Source organism: Pelodiscus sinensis, chromosome 22, assembly GCF_052426305.1.
Source record: "Pelodiscus sinensis isolate ZL-2025 chromosome 22, ASM5242630v1, whole genome shotgun sequence".
NCBI lineage: Eukaryota > Metazoa > Chordata > Testudines > Trionychidae > Pelodiscus > Pelodiscus sinensis.
The window spans coordinates 16,274,722-16,296,853 of record NC_143073.1 but is presented as its reverse complement, the minus strand read 5'-3'; the positions used below and the strand labels follow the sequence as shown (position 1 = coordinate 16,296,853).

At 48.2% G+C, this 22,132-nt stretch overlaps 2 protein-coding genes across 2 annotated transcripts; one reads left to right on the top strand and one right to left on the bottom strand.

The window, feature by feature from the left end:
- Nucleotides 1–318: 318 nt before the first annotated feature.
- Nucleotides 319–6,077, top strand: LOC142819473 (acetylgalactosaminyl-O-glycosyl-glycoprotein beta-1,3-N-acetylglucosaminyltransferase-like). Its single transcript, XM_075906937.2, has 2 exons — nucleotides 319–2,301; nucleotides 3,081–6,077. The coding sequence occupies exons 1-2, from the start codon at nucleotides 1,761–1,763 to the stop codon at nucleotides 3,542–3,544; spliced, it is 1,005 nt and encodes a 334-aa protein (XP_075763052.2). The 5' UTR covers nucleotides 319–1,760; the 3' UTR covers nucleotides 3,545–6,077.
- An 8,513-nt stretch (nucleotides 6,078–14,590) lies between these two features.
- Nucleotides 14,591–19,427, bottom strand: UFSP1 (UFM1 specific peptidase 1). Its single transcript, XM_006112087.4, has 2 exons — nucleotides 19,326–19,427; nucleotides 14,591–18,755 (listed from the first exon to the last, which is right to left on the bottom strand). Exons 1-2 carry the CDS (start codon nucleotides 19,337–19,339, stop codon nucleotides 18,026–18,028), a joined length of 744 nt encoding a protein of 247 aa, XP_006112149.4. The 5' UTR covers nucleotides 19,340–19,427; the 3' UTR covers nucleotides 14,591–18,025.
- Nucleotides 19,428–22,132: the final 2,705 nt, after the last annotated feature.

The window sequence follows — 22,132 nt, the reverse complement described above, 5'->3', positions numbered from 1 at the left end:
AACATAACCTTGCTAATCTGTTTCTGTTCCGCACTCCTACTCCTAACACTGGGTTAGAAGCTGCAGCGATGCAGAACCAAGAGTGGGACGTCCCTGGGATGCAGCCAGTGGTGCTAGGATTGTACCTAGCCGCATCAGTGTTGCTTTGGGAGGGAGTGTGACATTATGTCAATGGAATATGAACATATAGATCCCTTTTGCAACCACTGTTCTATCTTTGCAACAGATCTCGTCCAAAGTGGCCCAAGTAAGGTGTTGATGAGAAGCTGATCATTCGCTGGGTATGACTGTGCCATTTATGAGCAGGTAGCTGTTTTGTATGTGATGGTGTGAGAATTGGCTCTGTACTTGTATTTCAAATGCCCGCTACTGGGAGACCAACAGGTTTGGTCAACCTAGTGTGGCCAAATCCACATCTGATGAGCTTCCCTCTGAACGTTTAGCTCTGCTTGGGAGTGATGAGATTTGCCTGCAAAGACCTGAGACAGAGCTGGACAGGTGACTTGCCCATGTGACAACAAATCCTGTTTTGTTGCTATAATTTTCCATAGCAAGAACAATGGGTTTCCCTTCATGTGGCAGAAGATATAAAGACCCTGGAAATTCCTCCGCTTTGTCTTCAGCCCTGCTTCTCTCCTCTGCAGGATCTTTGCTACAAACTGAACCTCTAAACCGGTGGTCACCAACCAGTAGATCAGGATCTACTGGTAGATTTTGGAGCCCCCGCACACGGGCGGAGGCACACCTTGGTGCTCTGGGTACATACACATTTAGGCTGCATCTACATTGGCAAGATTTTGCACAAATACTCTTTAACGCAAGAGTTTTTGCATTAGAGTATTTGCGCAAGAGAGCGTCTACACTGGCATGTGCCTTTGTGCAAGACATGTGCTTTTGTGCAAGAGCATCCGTGCAAGTGTAGACACTCTCTTGCGCAAGAAGGCTCTGATGGCCATTTTAACCATCGGGCTTTCTTGCACAAGAAATTCATGTTGCCTGTCTACATTGGCCTCTTGTGCAAGAACCGTTGCGCACTCCTGAACGGGAGCATCATAGTTCTTGCACAAGAAGTCCTGATTTCACACATTAGAACGTCAGTGTTCTTGTGCAAGAACTCCCCGCCCGTGTAGACAGGCAGCAAGTTTTTGCGCAAAAGCAGCCGATTTTGCGCAAAATCATGCCAATGTAGACGCAGCCTTAATGTTTTATACCCAGCTCCAGTACATTTCCTCTCTCCCCTTTTTCCACCTTTCTGCCACAATGTTCTCGAGAGCCCAACGCTAGGACGTGGTTGGTAGGTGGGGACCAACCTCTCTGTTGGCCAGGCCCATGTTTTGTAGCCATGAATATCACCACCCTCCTCCAGTAGGCGCTGCACAATCTGCTCTAGCCAGTTTCTGCTTTCTCTTAGTGGTAGAGTTCTCATTGCCTTTCCCAGGAACAGCTGCCAGCTAGCCGCAGTAACGCTCCCAATCAGCAGACCCTGCCTAATAAGGACAGTGAATGCCAAGACACTGGAAGGGGCAGTTTCCTTCCTGAGATCTCCCACCCCCAATCTTGATGAAGCAAACTGCACAGAAATGAGTAAGAGACCAGGTACAGGTTCATTGGAACGAGCAACATTTTAGTCCCATTGAAGCTGAATGCTGTTAGGAGCAGGACTGATTCGGGGAGAATCACTGGAACTAGCATGACGGTGTTCATCATACCCTGGGCTGCTTCAGTTTCCCTTTCAGTGACGCTCCTCGGGGGGAGCAAAGATGAGGCGCTGTGCTACCCGGATCCTGATCATCGGGGGGATCTTATGGCTAGCCTGCAACCTGAAGACTAAGCAGAGACAGACCTCATGGGTCAGCCCCAACTCAGGCTCAGTGGAGCTCAGCGATGGGACTTACACCTTCCACTTGAATTATGCTGCCTTCCAGGCTGAGTTCCCCCACCTGCAGAGCTACCGATGCCGGGAGTTGATCCAAGGGGATGGTATCTGCTCCGGGTCCCTGGGACAGCGGCTGCTACTCCTGGCCATAAAATCCCACCCAGCTGCCACTGCCAGACGGGCCACCGCCCGCCGCACATGGGCCCAGCCCAGGCTGCTCGGGGACTACAGGGTGCAACATGTCTTCCTCATAGGAGTGTCCCCCAATCCCCGGCACATGGCCCTGCTGGGGCAGGAGAGTGAGGAGTTTGGGGACGTGGTGCTGTGGGATTTCACTGAGAGCCACCACAACCTGTCGCTCAAGGAGCGCTGCTTCCTGCACTGGGTGGGTGAGCACTGCGGGCAGGCCGACTTCATCTTCAAAGGTGAGTCTGGACTCCTGAGTTCTCTCCCTGGCCCTGGGAAGGAAGGGGGGGGGGTGTTAGCCGGTGACCGGGGTAGTGAGTGGTCCGTGAGCCCTATCACACACCTGAGTCTTCAACTGCTAGGACAGGGTCCCTTCGCAGCGGGCAGCCAGGGAGGCTGACGGGTGCCCCAAGATGGTGCAGAGAGAGCTTGTTACACCCGAGTCTTTGACTGATAGAACAAAAAGTCCCTTCGCAGCGGGCAGCCAGGGAGGCTGACGGATGCCCCAAGATTCTGCGCCATGGACGCGGCACGGCTCAATGCTCAGCTCTTAGTGTGTTTACCCCTGACCGGCTATGATTCTTTTATTGTGTCTGGTTCTGTTACAGCAACAGGAGAAGTCAGGTTAAAGTTTAAACAGTTACTATTTTATTGTTACAAGGCAAGTTTAGCTGTTAAATGTTACTGCTGTGTAACAGATAACACAGCCACTACAAAAGGACAAGACAGAAATTACAATAAAAAGTCCAAGGCCCCCGACCGCCTGCTGGCCCAATTGTTGCTGTTATCTGGTTCCTGTCTAGCATCCAGAGCCATTGTTATTCCAGCACCTCTGGAGGCCCTGGAGCCTTTGAAGACAGAGTTTCACTCTCAAGGATTCTCTCTCTCAAGGATGTCGGGGGGCGGGTTCTATCTGGCTACAGGGGGCTGATAGGTTAAAGCAGGGGGGCTGGGAGCCAGGACTCCGGGGTCCTCTCCTTAGCTCTGAGAAGTCCATCTGCTCTTTTCCCTCCTCCAGGGGATGACGACGAGTTTGTGAACCCCCCTGCCCTGGTGACCTACCTGCACCAGACGTCCAACGCCTCCTCGCTCATCCACGGCTACATGCGTTACCATTCAGCTGTGATGAGAAGCACAAAATATGCCATCTCCTCTGTGCTGTTCCCCCAGGACATCTACCCCCACTTCCCTTCCGGGGGTGGCTTCCTCATGCCCAGAGCCAGCATCGCAGCCCTGACCATGGCCTCTGAGCGTATCCCCGTCTTCCCGCTGGATGATGTCTACTTCGGTTTCCTGGTGCTGGCTGCAGGGCTGCAGTTCCGGCACGATGAGCAGTTCAAGGTCTACGGTGTGCGGGATGAGCTGTGTCTGTACCGGGAGGCACTGGTGGTGCACGGCGTGTCACTGGACCGGGTGGAGGAGGTCTGGAGAGGGCTGTATGTTGAGCATCGGTGCAACGTGACAGGGCCTGTCCCCTCTTAGGGCGCGTTGGCTCCCACCCAGCCCCAGCATGGGGACTGGTTGGTGCAGGGGGCTCTGCTTCCGCCAGAGAGGTTTTAGTTAACTTAAAAGTGAGAGAGTCTGCCAGATCTCTTAGCAGAACATCCACCCTGTGAAAGATCCATGAAGCCATTTAACAGGCATTTCCCACCCCAGGTAGATACTGTCGGTTTGTGAGTTTACTAAGTTGACAGGAGCTTAGTTTAAAATGTGCTTATGGATATTACTGAAGATCATAAAATCACATTTCTAAAAATAATCGTTCCCCTTGGCTGCCATCAGGCATAGGGGCACCAGTTTATTGGTCTAGCCTAGGACGGCCCTGATGCTCTGCCTCTGTGAATGCACAGTGAGCCTGGTAATCACTGGCTGTCACTGAGGTGGGGGAGTCACCGGGCCCTGCACCCCCATCCGCAGCCCGTCGTAGATGTGACTCTCAGCCAGCAGGGAGAACAGAAGGTTTATTAGTTCACAGGGACACAGTGTAGAACAGACTTGGCAGCACAGGACCCAGAAGCAGCCAGCACCGTCCATCCTGGGAAGAGGGGGCCCAGAGCCAGGGCCCTGATCCCCTCCCTGTACTCTAAGCCAGTGAGACTCACTCACACACCAGCAGCCTGTCTCCTCCCTGCAACCAGCCCCGTCTCCAGCCTTTGTCCTACTTCCTGGACCAAAGGAGTCACCTGGTCACACACCCCTCTTGCGCTTAGGTTACGAAAAACATTGGCCATTGTGTACATGGGGGAGGCTGTCACACCAAAACTCCCATCACCATTCTAGGTATTGGTGCAGTGCCCAGGGAAACTGAGGCATGCACATGGGGTTATCCCAGGACAGTAGAAATCACATGCTACATAACAAGGGGAATAAACTCCTCACAATCCCCACTTGCCACATACACCAGTAAGTCTAACTTCAGAACCGAGCAAATGAGTTGAAACTATGGTAAAGAACAGAATTGTCAGACACACAGAGGAACATAATTTATTGGGATGAACTCAGCATGGTTTCTGCAAAGGAAAATCATGCCTCACCAATATGCTCTGAGGAGATCAACAAGCATGTGGACAACGGGGGATCCGATGGATATAGTATACTTTGATTTCCAGAAAGCCTTTGACAAGGTCCTTCCCCAGAGGCTCTTAGCAAAGTAAGTTGTCATGGGATAAGAGGCAAGGGCCTCTCGTGGATTGGTAACTTGATAAATTATAGGAAACAAAAGGTGGGAATAAAGTGTCAGTTTTCAGAATGGAGAAACATAACTCATGGTGTTGCTCAGGGGTATCTTGCACTGGGACCGATCCTATTCAATACATTTTTTTAGGACATTTTTAGGCATTCATCCAAGGGTTCTAAAAGAACTCAAATGGGAAATTGCTGAACTATTATCTGTGGCTTGTAACCTATCCTTTAAATTGGCTTCCGTACCTAATGACTGGAAGGTAGCCAATGTGACACCAATATTTAAAAAGGGCTCTAGAGGCGATCCTGGCAATTACAGACCGGTAAGTCTAATTTCAGTACTGGGCAAATTAGTCGAAACAATAGTAAAGAATAAAATTGTGAGGCATGTAGAAGAACATAATTTGTTGGACAAAAGTCAACATGGTTTCTGTAAAGGGAAATCATGTCTTACTAATCTATTAGAGTTCTTTGAAGGGGTTAACAAGCATGCAGACAAGGGGGATCCAGTAGATATAGTATACTTAGATTTTCAGAAAGCCTTTGACAAGGTCCCTCACCAAAGGCTCTTGTGTAAATTACATGGCCATGGGATAAGAGGGAAGGTCCTTTCTTGGATTGAGAACTGGTTAAAAGACAGGAAACAAAGGGTAGGAATAAATGGTAAATTTTCAGAATGGAGAGGGATTACTAGTGGTGTCCCCCAAGAGTCAGTCCTGGGACCAATCCTTTTCAACTTATTCATAAATGCTCTGGAGAAAGGAGTAAGCAGTGAGGTGGTAAAGTTTGCGGATGATACCAAACTGTTTAGGATAGTCAAGACAGAAGCAGACTGTGAGGGATTCCAACAAGATCTCACCAAACTGAGTGATTGGGAAACAAAATGGCAAATGAAATTTAATGTGGATAAGTATAAAATAAGGCACATCATGAAAAATAACCCCAACTATATGTACAGTATGATGGGGGCTAATTTGGCTACGACAAATCAGGAAAGAGATCTTGGAGTTATCGTGGACAGGTCTCTGAAAATTTCCACGCAGTGTACAGCGGCGGTTAAAAAGGCAAATAGAATGCTAGGAATTACTAAGAAAGGGATAGAAAATAAGACACAGAATATCTTACTGCCCCTGTATAAAACTATGGTACGCCCACATCTTGAATACTGTGTACAGATGTGGTCTCCTCACCTCAAAAAAGATATTTTGGCCTTGGAAAGGGTTCAGAAAAGGGCAGCTAAAATGATTAGGGGTTTGGAACGGGTCCCTTATGAGGAGAGATTAAAGTGACTGGGACTTTTTAGTTTAGAAAAGAGGAGACTGAGGGGGGATATGATAGAGGTATATAAAATCATGAGTGGTGTGGAGAGGGCGGATAAAGAAAATTTATTTATTAGTTCCCATAATAGAAGAACTAGAGGACACCAAATGAAATTAATGGGTAGCAGGTTTAAAACTAATAAAAGAAAGTTCTTCATCACACAGCGTGTAGTCAACCTGTGGAACTCCTTTCCAGAGGAGGCTGTGAATGCTAGGACTATAACAGAGTTTAAAGAGAAGCTAGATAATTTCATAGAAGTTAGGACCATAAAAGGCTATTAGCCAGGGGATAGAATTGGTGTCCCTGGCCTCTGTTTGTCAGAGGCTGGAGAGAGATGGCAGGAGACAAATCGCTTGATCATTGTCTTCAGTCCATCCTTTCTGGGGCACCTGGTGCTGGCCACTGTCGGCAGACAGGCTACTGGGCTAGATGGACCTTTGGTCTGACCCAGTATGACCGTTCTTATGTTCTTATGTTCATAAATGATCTGGAGAAAGGGGTAAAAAGTGAGGTGGGAAAATCTACAGATGACATAAAACTGCTCAAGATAGTCAAGTCCAAAGCAACTGTGAAGAGATTTGAAAGGATCTCACTAAACTAGGTTACTGGGCAACAAAATGTCAGATCAATTTTAATGATAAATTCAAAGTAATGCACATTGGAAAACATAATCCCAACTGTATATACAAAATGATTGTTACCATTCAAAAGAGAGATCTTGGCATCACTGTGGATCATTCTCTGAAAACATCCACTCATGCAGCAGCAATCAGAAAACAAACAGAATGCTGAGATTCATTAAGAAAGGGATAAGACAAAGAAGAGCTTATTGCCTCTATATAAATCCAAGACATATCCACATCTTGAATACTGTGTGCAGATACCATTGCCTCATTTAAAAAAAGACATGTTGGCTTTGAAAAAAGTTCAGGAAAGGGCAACAAAAATGATTAGGGGTTTCGAACAACTGCCGTATGAGGAGAGATTAATAAGACTGGGACTTTTCATCTTGGAAAAGAGACAACTAAAGGGGGATATGATAGAGGTCTATAAAATCATGCCTGGTGTGAAGAAAGTGAATAAGGAAGTGTTATTTACTCCTTCACATAACACAAGAACCAAGGGTCACCAATTAAATTAACAGGCAGCAGGTTTCAAACAAAGCAAAGGAAGTATTTAAGGAAGACAAATCATGGGCACTCCAGGCAATCTTGATTGCTGGAGATAACACCCCTGGTTACCCCCAGGACTAGGTCGCTATAACACTGCCATGTGCAAGATCTGGATGGCTCACGTTAACTTGTTTCTTTCCCGATTCATCAGCCTTTGGTGCATTTAGCCCTCGGATGGCTACGGGCCATGCCTTTGGGGTGAGACCTAGGGCACTGGTGGAGCTGGCTGGTCTCTTGGAATTGAGTTGTTTGGTGACTTTGACCCTTGATCACTGAGTCCAGCTTGGCTGGTGTCACGTTACTGGATTTTGAGGGGAGCTGCCAGATCACTGCTGCACCCATGGGGGCGGGGGTGTTGACCCCAAACGTGGCGCAAAGGGGGCCATGTGAGGTATCCAATAGAAGCCTACTTTCTTCTGATTCCATATATGTTATTCATGTGATTGTATAATGTCGGTATGTGAAGTTATAAGCATGTATTTTGTGTGGATACCAAATGTTTCTCTATATGTGGTTGAACTATGGGCAAAGCAGCTCAGCCTATGAACATGCTAACGAGCAAAGCTCTGGAACAATAGCCCTCTATAGGCCAAGGACACACCTCAAGAGTAGTGACTCATACCTAGGGGCTACCAGTAGGGAACACAGGGATAGGCCATGGGCCAGGTGACCTGCTGTAGCCAAGAAGAGACCAGGAAAGAGGGATAAATAGGCCATGTGGTCGACTCCATCTTGGTGCTCAGCTCAGCTCAGCTCAGCTCAGCACTTCATCCCAGAGGCAGCAATGCAGGGATCGAAGAGCCGGAAAGAACTGTGGACCCATCCTGATCCAAATTATATAGCACCTTGCTGGTTTAGGGGGCTCTGCTTGGAGGTTGGCAGGTTAATTACAAATGCTGCCCTAATGGGGCAGAGATGTCCAGATTAACAGCACCCCAGGGACAATACACAGAGGGCACCAGGACAGCCCTTAGAGCAGCAGGTGAGGGTGGAAAAATGCATTTGGCTCAGGAGGGAGCCTCCCTGCACATTCCAGCTGCCTGGGCAGAAGGGATAAGCTGACCAAGGGAAGGAGTGAGCAGAACAACTGAAGAGCAAGCTAATGGTTGCAGGTGGGGGAAGGGGGACAAATGCAGACAGGATGGAGAAAAGCAATGTAGGAAATGTGGTGCCAGGTGTCCCTTCTTTGATCTACCAACTCCCATTCACTTCCCAGGGCTGGGGAGAGAGAATCCATGTGTCCTGTCTCCCAGCCTCCTGCTGTAACCCACCAGCCCTCACTCCTCTCCCAGTTCTAACATGAGAACTAGGGATGGTAAATTTAGTTTAACAAACTAATCAACTAGTCAATGGATTTTCCATCAACTTGTCAATTAGTCAATAAGTGGGGAGCTGCAGGGGGGTTAGCTAAAGCCAGCAAGAGCTTGCTGGGTCACTCCTGCTACACTTAACCTTTTTAAATAGATGAAGGGCCACCAGGCTCATAATCCATTTAAAAGGCTGTCGAAGCAAACGCCTCACTCAGTTTACGCGGCTAAACAGTTTTATTGGCCAATAAAAGCAAAGTGAGCCAAACGTGGTTCCAGCAAAGTTGGGCCCAGTAAGGCTGGCTAATACAATTAATTCTAGTATTTTATACCCTTAACCAAACAAGTCTGACGTTAGGGCAAGAAATCAAAGAGAACTTTAAAGAGGAATAGAAAGAAACAGGTTAAAAGGGAGTTTGAGCTTCAGCTTAAAATAGTTTATTAACACATTCCAACAGCGCATCCCTCTGGTCTCTCCCCACCTCGGTGAAGGCCAGTTCACTCCCTCGTGCAGACACAAGAAACTGAAATGGCTTTTTGTTATACAGAATGGCTTCTAGCTAAATATGAAATAGCTTCTACAATCTCCCCCCTTTTAGCCTTTTAAAGGCTAACCATTAAACCGTTTTACATCTTCATTTTTATTAAAGCCTTTATATAAATTTTTTGTTTTTCTTTTTGCTCATTATATTTTAACATTATTACTTCCACATTCCCTTTAGTGAGGGTCTGTCCCTTGTTTTCTAGAATACAAGAAATACAGCATTTGATTAGCAAGAAACAAAAATAAGCACAAAAGAATATAGCCAATACTAAAACTACACCTTACAAAATCCAAGTTCCCACATGTCCAAACCAGCCTCCTAACCAATCCCAGAGGGTCCAGTTTTTCCCCTGCCTTAAGCGTTCCACAGTTTTTTTCAATTTCTGAGGCATCTTTCTTTACTTTTTTGCTGGTGTTAGAAATATACCTACAGCATTTTCTTCTTACTAAGGCACAAACCCCGCCCTTACTAGCTAGGACATAGTTTAGGGCCATCGGTTTGGGCTTTTTTTCTCACCCTGGCTCCTGAACCATTACATGTCTAGCAGTACTTTTCAATTGGGGTCAAGGCTAGGCGGATATACCCTGGGTTAGTAAACCTTTTTTTTTTCTTGCCGAGTTTTATTTGGCTTAGTTCACTAAACAGTGTGCCATATTTGAATGTTGTTTAGTGGGCTTGGAATCAATGGGATGCCTCCTTCTGAATGTACAGGACTGTGAGCACATATCTAGCAACCTGTGGAATTAAATTTTTGGGAAACTTGGTTCATTAAAAGCATAAACACATTTAAACCATATAGGTTATAACTACTAGGTATTAAAAACAAGATTAAGCATAAGCTTAACATGAATTGTTTGTCCAGCCTCATGCTGGCTGTTCTTCAGGACTTCGTAGATTGCTTTACCTATCGCTGGCAGGTCTTTCTGGGCCGCAGCTGGTACCTTGGCCTCGGCCTCTTAGGATCGTTAGCTTCTGGGCCTGGATTGCCGGTACCAAGCCTGCGCTGATCCTTGTCTGCTTCTGGACCTGGGTTTCTGGTACCAGGTCTGCGGTGATCCCCGTCTGCTTTTGGACCTGGGTCTCCGGTACCAGGTCTGCGGTGCTCTTTGTTGGGGCCAACTTCTGGGTTCCAGGGCAGTCTTCCGCTGGTGAACTTTCACGCAAACCCAGTCTCCTGGTTGTAGTTTATGGCACGGCTCAGTCGGGGCCTCCTGGAAGGCGTCCTTAACCTCTATCGCTGGAGATCACCAGGGGTATTCCTCATGATGGGATGTAATGATTTAGAAGTTTTTTTGCCACTGTGATGGCATCAGCTTTCCTGCAGGAATAAGCTTCTACTCATCTCAAAAACAAGCAAACAATAACCAGCACATTATTCAAAAGATTGACATTTAAGCAATTGAATAAAGTCTATTTGTAAATTCAGAAATGGTCTTAAATGCAGAGGTCTGGTTGCCGGAACTGTCTTTACAGGTTTACCTATGTTGTGGGCTTGGCAGACAGGGCAAGCCAGACAGTAATCTTTGGCTGCTTGGGAGAATTTGGGAGCAAACCAATTTTGTTTTAAGGATTGCTACCATCCCCCCCTTTGCCAACGTGTGACAATTCAGGGAGCACGGGGGCAAGGTGAGGTAGCAAGACCACTGGGGCAATAATGTGGCCATCAGAGCTGCACCACAAGTGGTCTGGGCGCAAGGTGCATCCTGCCAGTTTTCACTCCTGCTTTTTTGATTCTGGGGCTTGGTTTCGCAGGAGGGCCAGTTCTGAAAGAGGCGGCGTAGGAGCTGGCGATGGTAGGAGAGAAGGGAAAAACAGCAGGTAGAGGAGTAGATTTTGCTACATTTTAGACAGTACAAACTGCATAGCTTGCTACTAAAACTTTACTAAAATTATAAAGGCAAGAACTATTTATATAAAGCACAATGTTAAGATTATTTAAGGGACTTAAATTATTTTTTTATTAGAACAACAATATTGTACACACAACGTTTGAAATACATATATTACAATTAAGACACACACAAGACAAATTTAGACAGAACACAGAATACAAACTTATTATGTTATGACACAGAACCGTGGGTTTTTTTTTCCGGTTAATTTTTAGATGATATTAGCACTTCTTGATGATTTGAAAGACAAAGAAAACATTTTTACGCACATTGGGGTGGTGCATTATATTTTAGAACACTTTTTTTTTACAGATTTTTGCTACTTTTTGATCAGCCTGCTGTTACCCAATGGTATGCTTTTATTTTGAACACTAGCTTCAGAGGGTTTGAGTATATTACTTTATTATTTAATTATTAAGTTAAAGGTGGCATGCCTCAGTTTCCCTCTTGTACTGCAGACCAGGCTTTTTTTACTGCCACAGAAACTCTTAGAACAAGGTGCTTGCTAGTTACTATTTCAGCAAGCAAAAAGGTTTTTCTTTTCTGAAAAGAATCACATGCAATGTTACAGACTTACTTATGGGGGACAGTGCTTCCCCCCCTCCAGAACAGACAGGCAGTTTGCAGACACACACAACCTTGGATTTGAAAGCAAGCCAAAAGTGCTATCAGCTCAGCCTTGAACAGAAACACTGTGAAGTTTCTGGGCTTGGATTTTTTAAACAATAATTAGGTTCCTTGGAAGACACATTTAACCCTTAGGGTGCAGGTTTTACAAATTTACAATGTATAGATTCTATTCTTTTATGCCGTTAACCAATTAAGTTTTAGTAGAATTCCTTATTTTCTCTTTAATAGATTTAACAAAGTGTCTGTAGCCAAATGTTTAACTTGACTGTTTCATTGCTAAGATGATTAAAAGAGGCTGCAAGAAACAAGGAGTCATTTTTTAAAGCAGTTTTTTTTTATTTTATTTTTTTCCTCCCCCTTAGGATTTGGAGGAACACTTTTCTTAAACTGTTAAACTTATTTTAAAGTTTGTGTTTTGCTTTGGATCGGGCAAGTTTGTTACAGGAGCCCGTGTTTTCAAAGGGAAGAGCTAATTTATTTTAGTTATTTTTTATGTTTCCTCTCTATCTGTGTATGTGTTATAAAGAGGGATAGAGGGGTGATGTTGTGCCAAATTTTCCCCCCAAGCTTGGTTGATATGGGTGTGCCAACTGAGAATTTTTTTTTTCCCCCCACTTCTTGTGCATTATTTTGGCACAGAGGCACTGCAGCAACTTTTAAGTTACCTATCTTACTGCAGGGAAGATTTTTGCTTTTCTGAGCTTTACTTTCATCCCTCAAGGCTTTAATTTTTCTTCTTTTCAAATTTGTTAAATGCTTACAGGTCCTTGGACCATTATGCATGTACAAGTAGTATACAGGGGTGCCTTTTGGCAGTGTGTGTGTGTGGGGGGGGGTGCTTAGACTAACCCCCACCTAAACTAACTTTACACACTCCAAAGAAAGAGTCTGCCGGGTTTAGAGTGTCAGACCTTAGCAGCTTATGAAATAAGGGGAGTCATTACTCCCTCACATATCCGCTGAGTCTTGAGGTTCAGCTGACCCCTCCCCCCCTTTGCGTTCAGAGCTCCCTCGTGGGAGAGCCCTGGTGCAGCTGGGATTAGCTCAAGTCTCAGACCTATACAGCGGCATTCATTCTTTACTCATTACATTTATACTTATTTTTTACACACAATTTTTTTCTCCTTTTTCACATTTTTCCTACAGTTTCCACATTTAGATGCATCTTTATTTATTGTCCAGTTCCCATGGGTTTCTATTAAGTGACGCTGCCCTAAGACACCCGGCACTTAATATCAGACTTCATTAGAATCCTATACCAGAAGGTGTTGCATAAATTGCAAGGTTTCGTCCCCTTGGAGGCTAGTCTGATTTACCCCAAGAAGAGAGTCACACTTTCAGGCTGGGTCCAACTCAAGTTTATTGGTTGCAACCAAGGTACGGCTAAGGAACTCAATGTTCAAAGCAGAGCCGACCCCCAACATCTCATAGGCAGGGGTTTTTATAGGGTTAACATCCTTCCTGGTTTAGGTGCCTTAACATGATAGGTTACTTCATTTTTTACATTTAGCATTCCTATAGGTCAGGTTAATTTTCTAAATGAGGTTAAATACAGTGCCTACTTGCTGACTTTGCGGTTACAGCTGTGTTACATTCATTCACTTTTGCTGAACAATGGGCGAGCCATACTTCCCTTTTTCCTTTCCTGCTTGAGCCGGTCACAAGTTTAAAGGATGTGGAATCTATCCATATCTCTACTTAACAGAAGACTGGTTTCACTTCCCCTCGTCTCCTTATTATAAGTTATTACCTGTGACAGGCCTTGACCTTTGTCATGTCTTACTCCTATACAAATAGCAAATATATCTAAGCATTAGCAATGTATGTATATTGTACGTGCCCCTCATAGGGGAATCAATGGCTCCGGGGGATTTGACTTCCCTTTTATACATCAAAGGCACTTAACATAAAGGCACTGGAATTCCTGTAGACTGACCTACCCCCATTTCCTGCGCACGCTTAATTCTGTAAGACACCGAACCAAAGTCCGCCTGCTTACACCATATTCTGCAAGTCACCGAATCAGAATCCACCTGCTCGCTCTGCGAGTCACCGAATCAAGAATTTACCTGCTTCCACTGGTCCCCCCCCTTTTTGTTGCGAAGCACTGGACTCAAGGTCCACCTGCCTCGCAGGGGTTTCCGGCACCTGCCCCAGCTCAGCAGAACACCACGTCCTGGCGCCTGGAGACAGCCTCGCGGAATGGGGCACTATGGCCTGGGGTTAGCCTCAGAGGTCAGTACTACGCCCACAAATAACAGAGAGAGACAACAAAGCTTCCCCACAGTTCCATGTGCCAAGAGTAATGGCACCACACCAGCTTTTAGCGTCCGAACACAGAGGGTCCAGCGCATGGCTGCCTCACTAGAGACACTGGTGTGCCCTTTTGGAACTGTGACACATAAGACAGGCCTAACAGACAAAGACAGACACAGACAGACAAAAATGTTAGCCGCTCCACAAAATTGAATTCCGTAGCTCCCCTTACCCCGATGGCTGGCCGTCACTCCAAATCCCAAGCCCTCAACCAGGAGATTTCGTAACAGGTATCCCCTTTACCTTCTCTTGAGCGCTCTGAGAGGTTTGGAAGTGGAGTGCCGGTCCGTCAATATGGGCAAGTGGCGCGTTAGGAATCTCGGTAGAACCTCCAAATTGTCGAAGCAAACGCCTCACTCAGTTTACGCGGCTAAACAGACAGTTTTATTGGCCAATAAAAGCAAAGTGAGCCAAACGTGGTTCCAGCAAAGTTGGGCCCAGTAAGGCTGGCTAATACAATTAATTCTAGTATTTTATACTCTTAACCAAACAAGTCTGACGTTAGGACAAGAAATCAAAGAGAACTTTAAAGAGGAATTATTATCAGCATAGAAAAAAACAGGTTAAAAGGGAGTTTGAGCTTCAGCTTAAAATAGTTTATTAACACATTCCAACAGCGCATCCCTCTGGTCTCTCCCCACCTCGGTAAAGGCCAGTTCACTCCCTCGTGCAGACACAAGAAACTAAAATGGCTTTTTGTTATACAGAATGGCTTCTAGCTAAATATGAAATAGCTTCTACAAGGCTGTTGAGCAGAAGGGGGGAACCCATTGAGCTGGGAATCAGCTGCCCCAGATCACGCTGGATTCCCCCTGCTGCGTTTTAGCCTTTTAAATGTATTAAGAGCCTGTCAGCTCTTAATACATTTAAAAAGCAGAGACACTGTGGCTGTGTCTACACTGGCATGATCTTGCACCAAAGCAGCCGCTTTTGCCCAAAACCATGCTGCCTGTCTACACTGGTGGGGAGTTCTTGTGCAAGAACACTGACGTTCTAATGTGTGAAATCAGGGCTTCTTGCACAAGAACCATGATGCTCCTGCTCAGGAATAACCCTCTTGCACAACGGTTCTTGCGCAAGAGGCCAGTGTAGACAGGCAACATGAATTTCTTGCGCAAGAAAGCCCGATGGCTAAAATGGCCATCAGAGCTTTCTTGCACAAGAGAGCGTCTACACTGGCACAGATGCTTTTGCGCAATGGCACATGCCAGTGTAGACACTCTCTTGCGCAAATACTTTAACGCAAGAACTCTTGCATTAAAGAGTATTTGCGCAAGATCATGCCAATGTAGATGTAGCTTCTGTCTGGGACTGGGCGTGAGCCAGGAATCAGCTGAGGAATCTGCCTCCCATGGAGATAGTGCTGGAGGGAACCGGCTTTTAAGCTGGCTTTTCTCAACACCGGCTCCTGCCACCCCGCTCCCCGTACTGCCTCTGATAGAGGCAGCAAGGGCGAGGAAGCGACTAGTCCAACTATCCGATAAGCTTTTGCTAATCGGATAGTCGACTAGTCACTTACATCCCTAATGAGAGCCCAGGAGTCCGGGCTGCCAGCCCCCTGCTGGCACTAGTGATGACTCCTGGTGAAAAGGTCACAGCACCAGGGCCCTTGTGCACCTTTTCACATCTCTTTTCAGGCTTTCTTGCCAGCTCTCTTTTCCTGGGGCCCAGCACCCGCCTCTGCAGGGGAGAGCCTTCACCCAAGTCTTGGGTGTTCCCCTGACAATCCCATGTCCCAGTGACAGCTCCCCACCTATGTGCAAATACAATGCTGTGCTTGCCAGGCCCCCGCGCTATGTGGGCACATGCAACCAGCTCCAGCTATGGCCTCTACCCTTTGGCTTTCTGCTCCCCAGCGATTGCCCCATTTGGGCAGAGACTTATAGCTGCCCCCTGCTTTGAACTGGGGCACCCCCCCAGACCAGACCAGTCCTGTGCTCTCCCTGTGCCATTCCCAGGTGACCCTACGACACCTGCAGACTTTCTCTTTTGAGCCAGATACCAGTGTCATTGCTCCTCAGATCTCACCTGGGCTCTGGCCTCTCCCCACCCCCACCACCAATAACACATTAGCTGGTGTGTTGCTGGATCCAGTGTGCACAATGCGATGGCCGTTGGAAGAGGGTGGCCCATCCGTATTGCGGGATAGTTCAGCCCACAACAGACTCTTTCATTAAAAAGCTTGTTAATTCCTGGAGCATCCAGGCCAACCCGGAAGGTGGGCATCATAAATTACACATACAAAACACAGAGTGAGGGGGCTAAATTAGCCATCTCCCCACCAGCATTCCCGGTAAGCTGAGCATTTGGGCAACTGCATAGGAGAGATTTAAATGCCACCCAGCTGATTAGCAGAGCTCCCATAGCTCACATTGGCTACATCTAGACTGGCATGATTTTCCACAAATGCTTTTGACAGAAAAGTTTTCCGTTAAAAGCATTTGCGGAAAAGAGCGTCTAGATTGGCACGGACGCTTTTCTGCAAAAGCATCTGTGGCCAATCTAGACGCACTTTTGCGCAAAACAAATCTGAGCTGTCTACACTGGCCCTTTTGTGCAAAAGCTTTTGCGCAAAAGGACTTTTGCCCGAACGGGAGCAGCATAGTATTTCCGCAAGAAGCACTGATTTCTTACATGAGATCGTCAGTGTTCTTGCGAAAATTCAGGCAGCCAGTGTAGACAGCTGGCAAGTTTTTCCGCAAAAGCAGCTTCTTTTGCGGAAAAACTTGCCAGTCTAGACACAGACATTATGTGTATCTACTGTGGTGCACATTTGCAAATGCCTCAGTGCACATAACAAAATGTATTCCACGTGCGGATGAAAAAATTAGAGTGAACACTGGGATCCCCTCTCAAGAAAGTGATTTGGGAGTGAATAGGAATGGTATGCTGAAGACGGCTGCTTGATGGGCCGGAAAGCTAATAGTGCTCGGCATCATGAGGAAAAGGAGAAAGAAAAACCCAGACAATATCCTACTGCTGTGCTATGAATCCACCGAGCGCCCATGCTTTGCATGCAGATGGGGTTACCCCATCTCAGAGAAGATCTATTAGTATCAGGAAAGCAGCCAAAGAAGGGCAACAATAATTATTAGACTGCTTGGTTTGGAAAAGAGATGATTAAGAGGAAAGATGGGATACAGGGCTGTACCATCATGACAGGTAGAGAAAGTGATCACTGACGTATGGTTTATTCCTTCATGTCACATGCAAGCCAGAGGGTCGCCCCACGAAATGAACCAGCAGCAGGTTTAAAATGTAAGGACAGATTCCATCACCCAACTCGTAGTTAGCCTGTGGAACTCCTCACGAGGGGATATTGTGACGGTCAAAAAGATTTAGGTAAGTACATGGAGGAGAGATCCATAAATGGCTATTAGCCAGGTTGGGCAGGAATATAATCCCATGCTTCGGGTGTTCCTGAACCTTCAATTGCCAGAAGCTGGAGTGGACGACGGGATGGATCACCTGTTCTGTTCGTTCCCTCTGAAGCGTTTGGTACTGGTTATTGTCGGAAGGCAGGACACACGAGGCTGGATGGTCCATCACTGACCCAGAATGACTGATCTTATTACCCACGGCAGCTCTTGGACCGGTCATCTTGCAAGGGTAAAATTTGCATTTCCTTAAAAAAAAAATTAATTTCCAAGCCTGCCTTCTGAGAATCCGCCCACCACCCCCAGAGCATGGATGGGCTTCCAGTAGCCGAGAGAGAAGGGGAATGCAGTCACACGTGAACACTGAACCATTGCTGTTCAGACCCTGCCAGGCACTGACCCAAAATCAGGCAGGAAATAACATTTCCTCTTTGTTCATTTTTGTTTGTGCAAACCTATGTTCACATACCCCAGTTGTATGACCTCCTTCCTGGCCAGCTGGGCAACTCTCGCTCATGCAAAGCAATGTTCATGAGTCCCAGTGACATCTTCCTTATGCAAAGCTCCAGGCAACCAGTCAGGTGACCCTCGTTTGTGCAAACCAATGTTTATGTGGCCTGATGACATCTCCCTTGTGTAAACTCCTTGGTAGCCATCTAGGTGATGGTCACTCATGCAACCAAATGTTCACATGGCCCCAGAGGCCATCTTGTTGACTCTTGTTAGTGCACATCAGTTTTCACTAGCACTGTTCCCCAAGCTTCCCCCCCAGTCGCCTTGCTTGTGTCCCACCTGAATTGTGGCAGACAGAGATTGTAGAAGGAGGTGGGATCAAAGGAGGCCAGGCCCTGCCAGTGCACCCACCCCGCTGCCTGCACCCCTTCCCGCCTGAGGTTCCTGACCCCCCCATAATAGTGGGGATCCAGAACGAGGAGATGGTGGCTGGTGGGGGTTGAGCAGACTCCCAGCAGCCCTTTGGAGGCACTGTCAGCATCGCCTCCCACCATCACGGGCCCCCCGCCCCCTTCAAAATGGGCATACAAGACCCCCATCTGTCCCCCAAGCCCCTCCCCCCGGGGACTGTGCACAATCTTGCACGGCACTCCAAAAAAGTGATCGACACACAAGGCAGCTTCCACGGTGCCAATCCAGTCCCGAGAGCCAACAAAGACTGGGGGCTTGTCCCCCATTTCCACCAGAGATCTCTGGATGTCAGCCAGCCTGGGGACCAGCTGGGGGCAGCCACCTGGCCCTGCTCTGGCCCCTGCAGCCACCAGCCAGGAGCAAAGTGTCTGGAGGGTCCGGTAGCCGCAGCCCCAGCCCCGGTCGTCGACCCCATCGCAGCCGTAGTGGTAATAGAGATAGGAGCCAGACACCAGGGCAGCCCGAGTCGGGGAGTTTGGGAAGGGGAGGCCCCGGTGCACATCGGGGAGCAGAGACATAGAGACATCCCTGCAGGGGGATAGAAATTGAATTAGAGACCCCTTGCCCAGCACTGTGATGCTCCCACTTCTGGGGTGTGGGGGAGTGGCTGGTTACACAGGGATCCCACACCAAGCGCTGAGATGCGCCTGGGGCAGAGTGGGAGTAACTGGTAAGTAACAACCAAAGCCACTGAAATTGCAAGGAGGGCATTCAGTGAGGGAAAAGGGAAACCAACTGGGCTTCAGTCCAGATCCCAAAGGACGGGCCGGAAATCATACCCCCGCTCATCTGCGCGAGAGCCACTAATGTCGGGACTCGTGGGCTCTGAGAGCGGAGCGGGGGGAAAGGGCTTGGAGCCAGGACGCCCCCCACCAGGACCAGCCTGGGACTGAGCACAGCGTGCGCTGAGCGGCATTTCCCTGCTGCCAGTCCTTTGGGGCCGGGCAGTGCCTGGGGGCCGGGACTGACTCTCTCTCTCTCCCTCCCCGTGGCCCATGGGCTGGGGGAAGAATATAAGACAGGAGGGCGGAGTCTCAATCCTCAAATCGCCCCGCTCCCGCGCCAGGCAGAGAAGCCAGGAGTCCGCTGCAATCTCACCTGTCCCGCTCCATGTGTCTGGCTTTCCCCGGAACTTGCCTCTGACTACAAGTCCCAGCATGCCCCGGGCTTCCCTACTCGGCTTAACTCTTAAGTGACCAGGCAGCCATCGCCCCGCCCCCACCGCTGCGGGATTTCCCTTTCCCGTCCGCGCGGCGAGGGGCTTGGTGGCTAGAGCGGGGCAGGGGCGGGGAGCCAGGACTCCTGGGTTCTCTCCCTTCATTCCCTCGCCGAGGCCGTGATGAACGTTGCTGGGGTGGGGCGGGGTTGCAAGTACTTGAATGCTGGGGCACCAGATGTTCCGGTATTTGCGGCCTCTGTCTGGTAAAAAACCCAACAGAAAATACCGCTTCTGGTTTTTTCCAGGGAAGGCGGCTTAGGACATTCTTCCCCTGCCACATCTGGCGGGTGAGGGTGGAGCAGGTAGCGTGGGAATTTAAGGGCACAGCGACTTTTTTTTTTTTGCTCAACTTTGATCCCCCGTTTTGGGGGGGGGGTTTGGTGGGGGAGGAGGTTGCCCAACAATTTGGTCCCTTTTCTTTTGCTCAACCAATTTTCTCCCCGCCATGTATCTGTATTTTTTGTTAAAGTATCTGGCAACCCTGATAAACCTGTGGCGGCAAGGTGTGGCCATAGAGCCCACGCCATTTCTACGTGTGGCCGGTGAGACATTTGTTCACTGGTTCCCACGCACAGGGCTGCCAGGCTCTGCCAGTTTTCATCCGCCTTGTATTTTTCCTGCCAGATTTATTCAAGTGACTGGTGCATAAAGCAAGGGCATGTAAAGTGAGGTGCATGCTGATTGCATGCTACATTGACTTTGAGAGCCACATGCTTCCTTTGCATCCAATCAAAGCTCCACTACAGTTCAATTGGCACATCCCACAAATTCTAGGAATGCCAGTACAGTTAGCAAAACCTGGTAGTAGGTATAAAACAAACCAAATGCGGTTTTTGTTCATGCAATACAAGCCACCTGTGGAACTCTCTGCCAGAAGATCTAAGAATCATGAGCGCCGTCAGCCTGGTCCTCTCCCCTGTTTATAGACAGTGCTGGGTATGCTCCATAGAGAGTCTTCAACTTCCTAACCAGTGGGGAATGGGCTGCATGTGTGTGAAGTGCAGAATACATTGCCAAGGGAGTTGTGGCACCTCTGTGGTTGGTGATGTTTAAGAGCAGGTTACACACATGCCTGATGGGGATGGTCTAGATCAGGGCTACTCAACACGCAGCCCATGGCCCGTTTGTTTGTGGCCTGTGGTGCAGTTTGGGTTTACACATGGCCTGAAGTGGGATTCTTTGAACATGGCCTCCACTGGGAACATGCTCCACAGTGGCGAGGTGTCTCCCAGGCGAGGTGAGCACTGAAAGATGCAAGTGGACAGGCTGCCTGGAACAGATGGGTACAGGGTGTTGGCATTTCTAGCCCTCAGGGAGGAGGTGTAGGGAGCGCCGGGGCATTGTGGGCAGTTCTGGTTGCTTAGTCTTGTGAGCAGAGCCTGAGAGGTGCTGACTGGCTCACACTGGCCACATTTGGGTCTGGCACCATGTCTTAAGGCTTAATCTTTGTATTCATGCCCACCAGTGTGAAAGAAGCTGTTTGCATATATTTGCATATATATATTTACATGCTTGTGCAACCACCTTCATGTGCTGTGAGTGGTCCTCAGGCCTTCCAAAGTTGAGTAGCCCTGCTCTACATGAGCAATGATCTGCAATGAGCGCAGGGGATGGGATTAGATGACTCTTGAGGTCTCTTCCAGTCCTATGATTCTGGTTTGTTTAGTGACTGCTAGAGCTGAAATCACTGATAACTGGTAGGATTGCCAAATGGTTTAACAAAAAATACCGACCCCTCCCCCCCCAAAAAAACACCAGGAACAAATTCTGTTGAGAAAAGAAAAAGTAGGGGAAACCAAAGTTGTTGAGCAAAAAAAAGGGGGGAGGCTCGCACTCCTCTTTTCCCCGCTCCCGGGGAAAATTGTGTCCGCTGGGCTTCCGCCCGAGGGAAAGAGGAAATACCAGACATTTCACAAGTCCAGTATTTTCTGGGTTTTTTACCGGACCCGAATAATGGACAGTCCGGGTGAAAACCAGACACCTGGCAACTCTAATAACTGGGTCTAAGGGCTGAGACTGAGGGGCAACATGTGTGGGACAAAAGGGAGAATATGCCCTCAAATGCCATAGACAGGGGGCAGGGGCTGGCCAGCAGCTGGTAGAGGGAGTAGTGGAAGGGTCCAATGCCAGCACTAGGGGTCCAGCCCTCCCTGCACTCACTGGCAGTGGCGGGGGAAATGAAGCAAAGCAGCCCCAGCTCGCCATGCTCCTCCAGCCATGTAGCTCCTCTGCAGGAAGCAGAGTGACTCAGCTGGGGCAGCAGAGAGAGCTGGGCCTGGGTTGCTTTGCTTCCCCTGCTGCTGCCAGTGAGTGTGGGGAAGACTGGACCACTGCTGCCAGCGCTTCCCCTCCAGCCCTGATAATTCCCCAGGCTGCATTGACTGGGGGAAGCTGGATTGTCCTGGCCTCACCCCTGATGAGACCTGCTGCTGGACAGCAGTTGTGTGGAAGAAGCAGCCCTGCCAGTATGAGCAGTGATTTCCCCTGACTCAAGAGACCCACTCTCAGAGGTCATGGCAAGCAGCCAGTGGGCTGTCTGCAATGGAGTGGTAGAGCGAACCGCAGCCAGAGCGGTGAATGGCCATAGAAACAAGCAAGGTGCCTTCCACCCCCATCTGGGAGATGAACTCATGTGAAAACACCTCTGAACTTGGTATCTCCACTGACCAAGGAGAACACTGGTGCA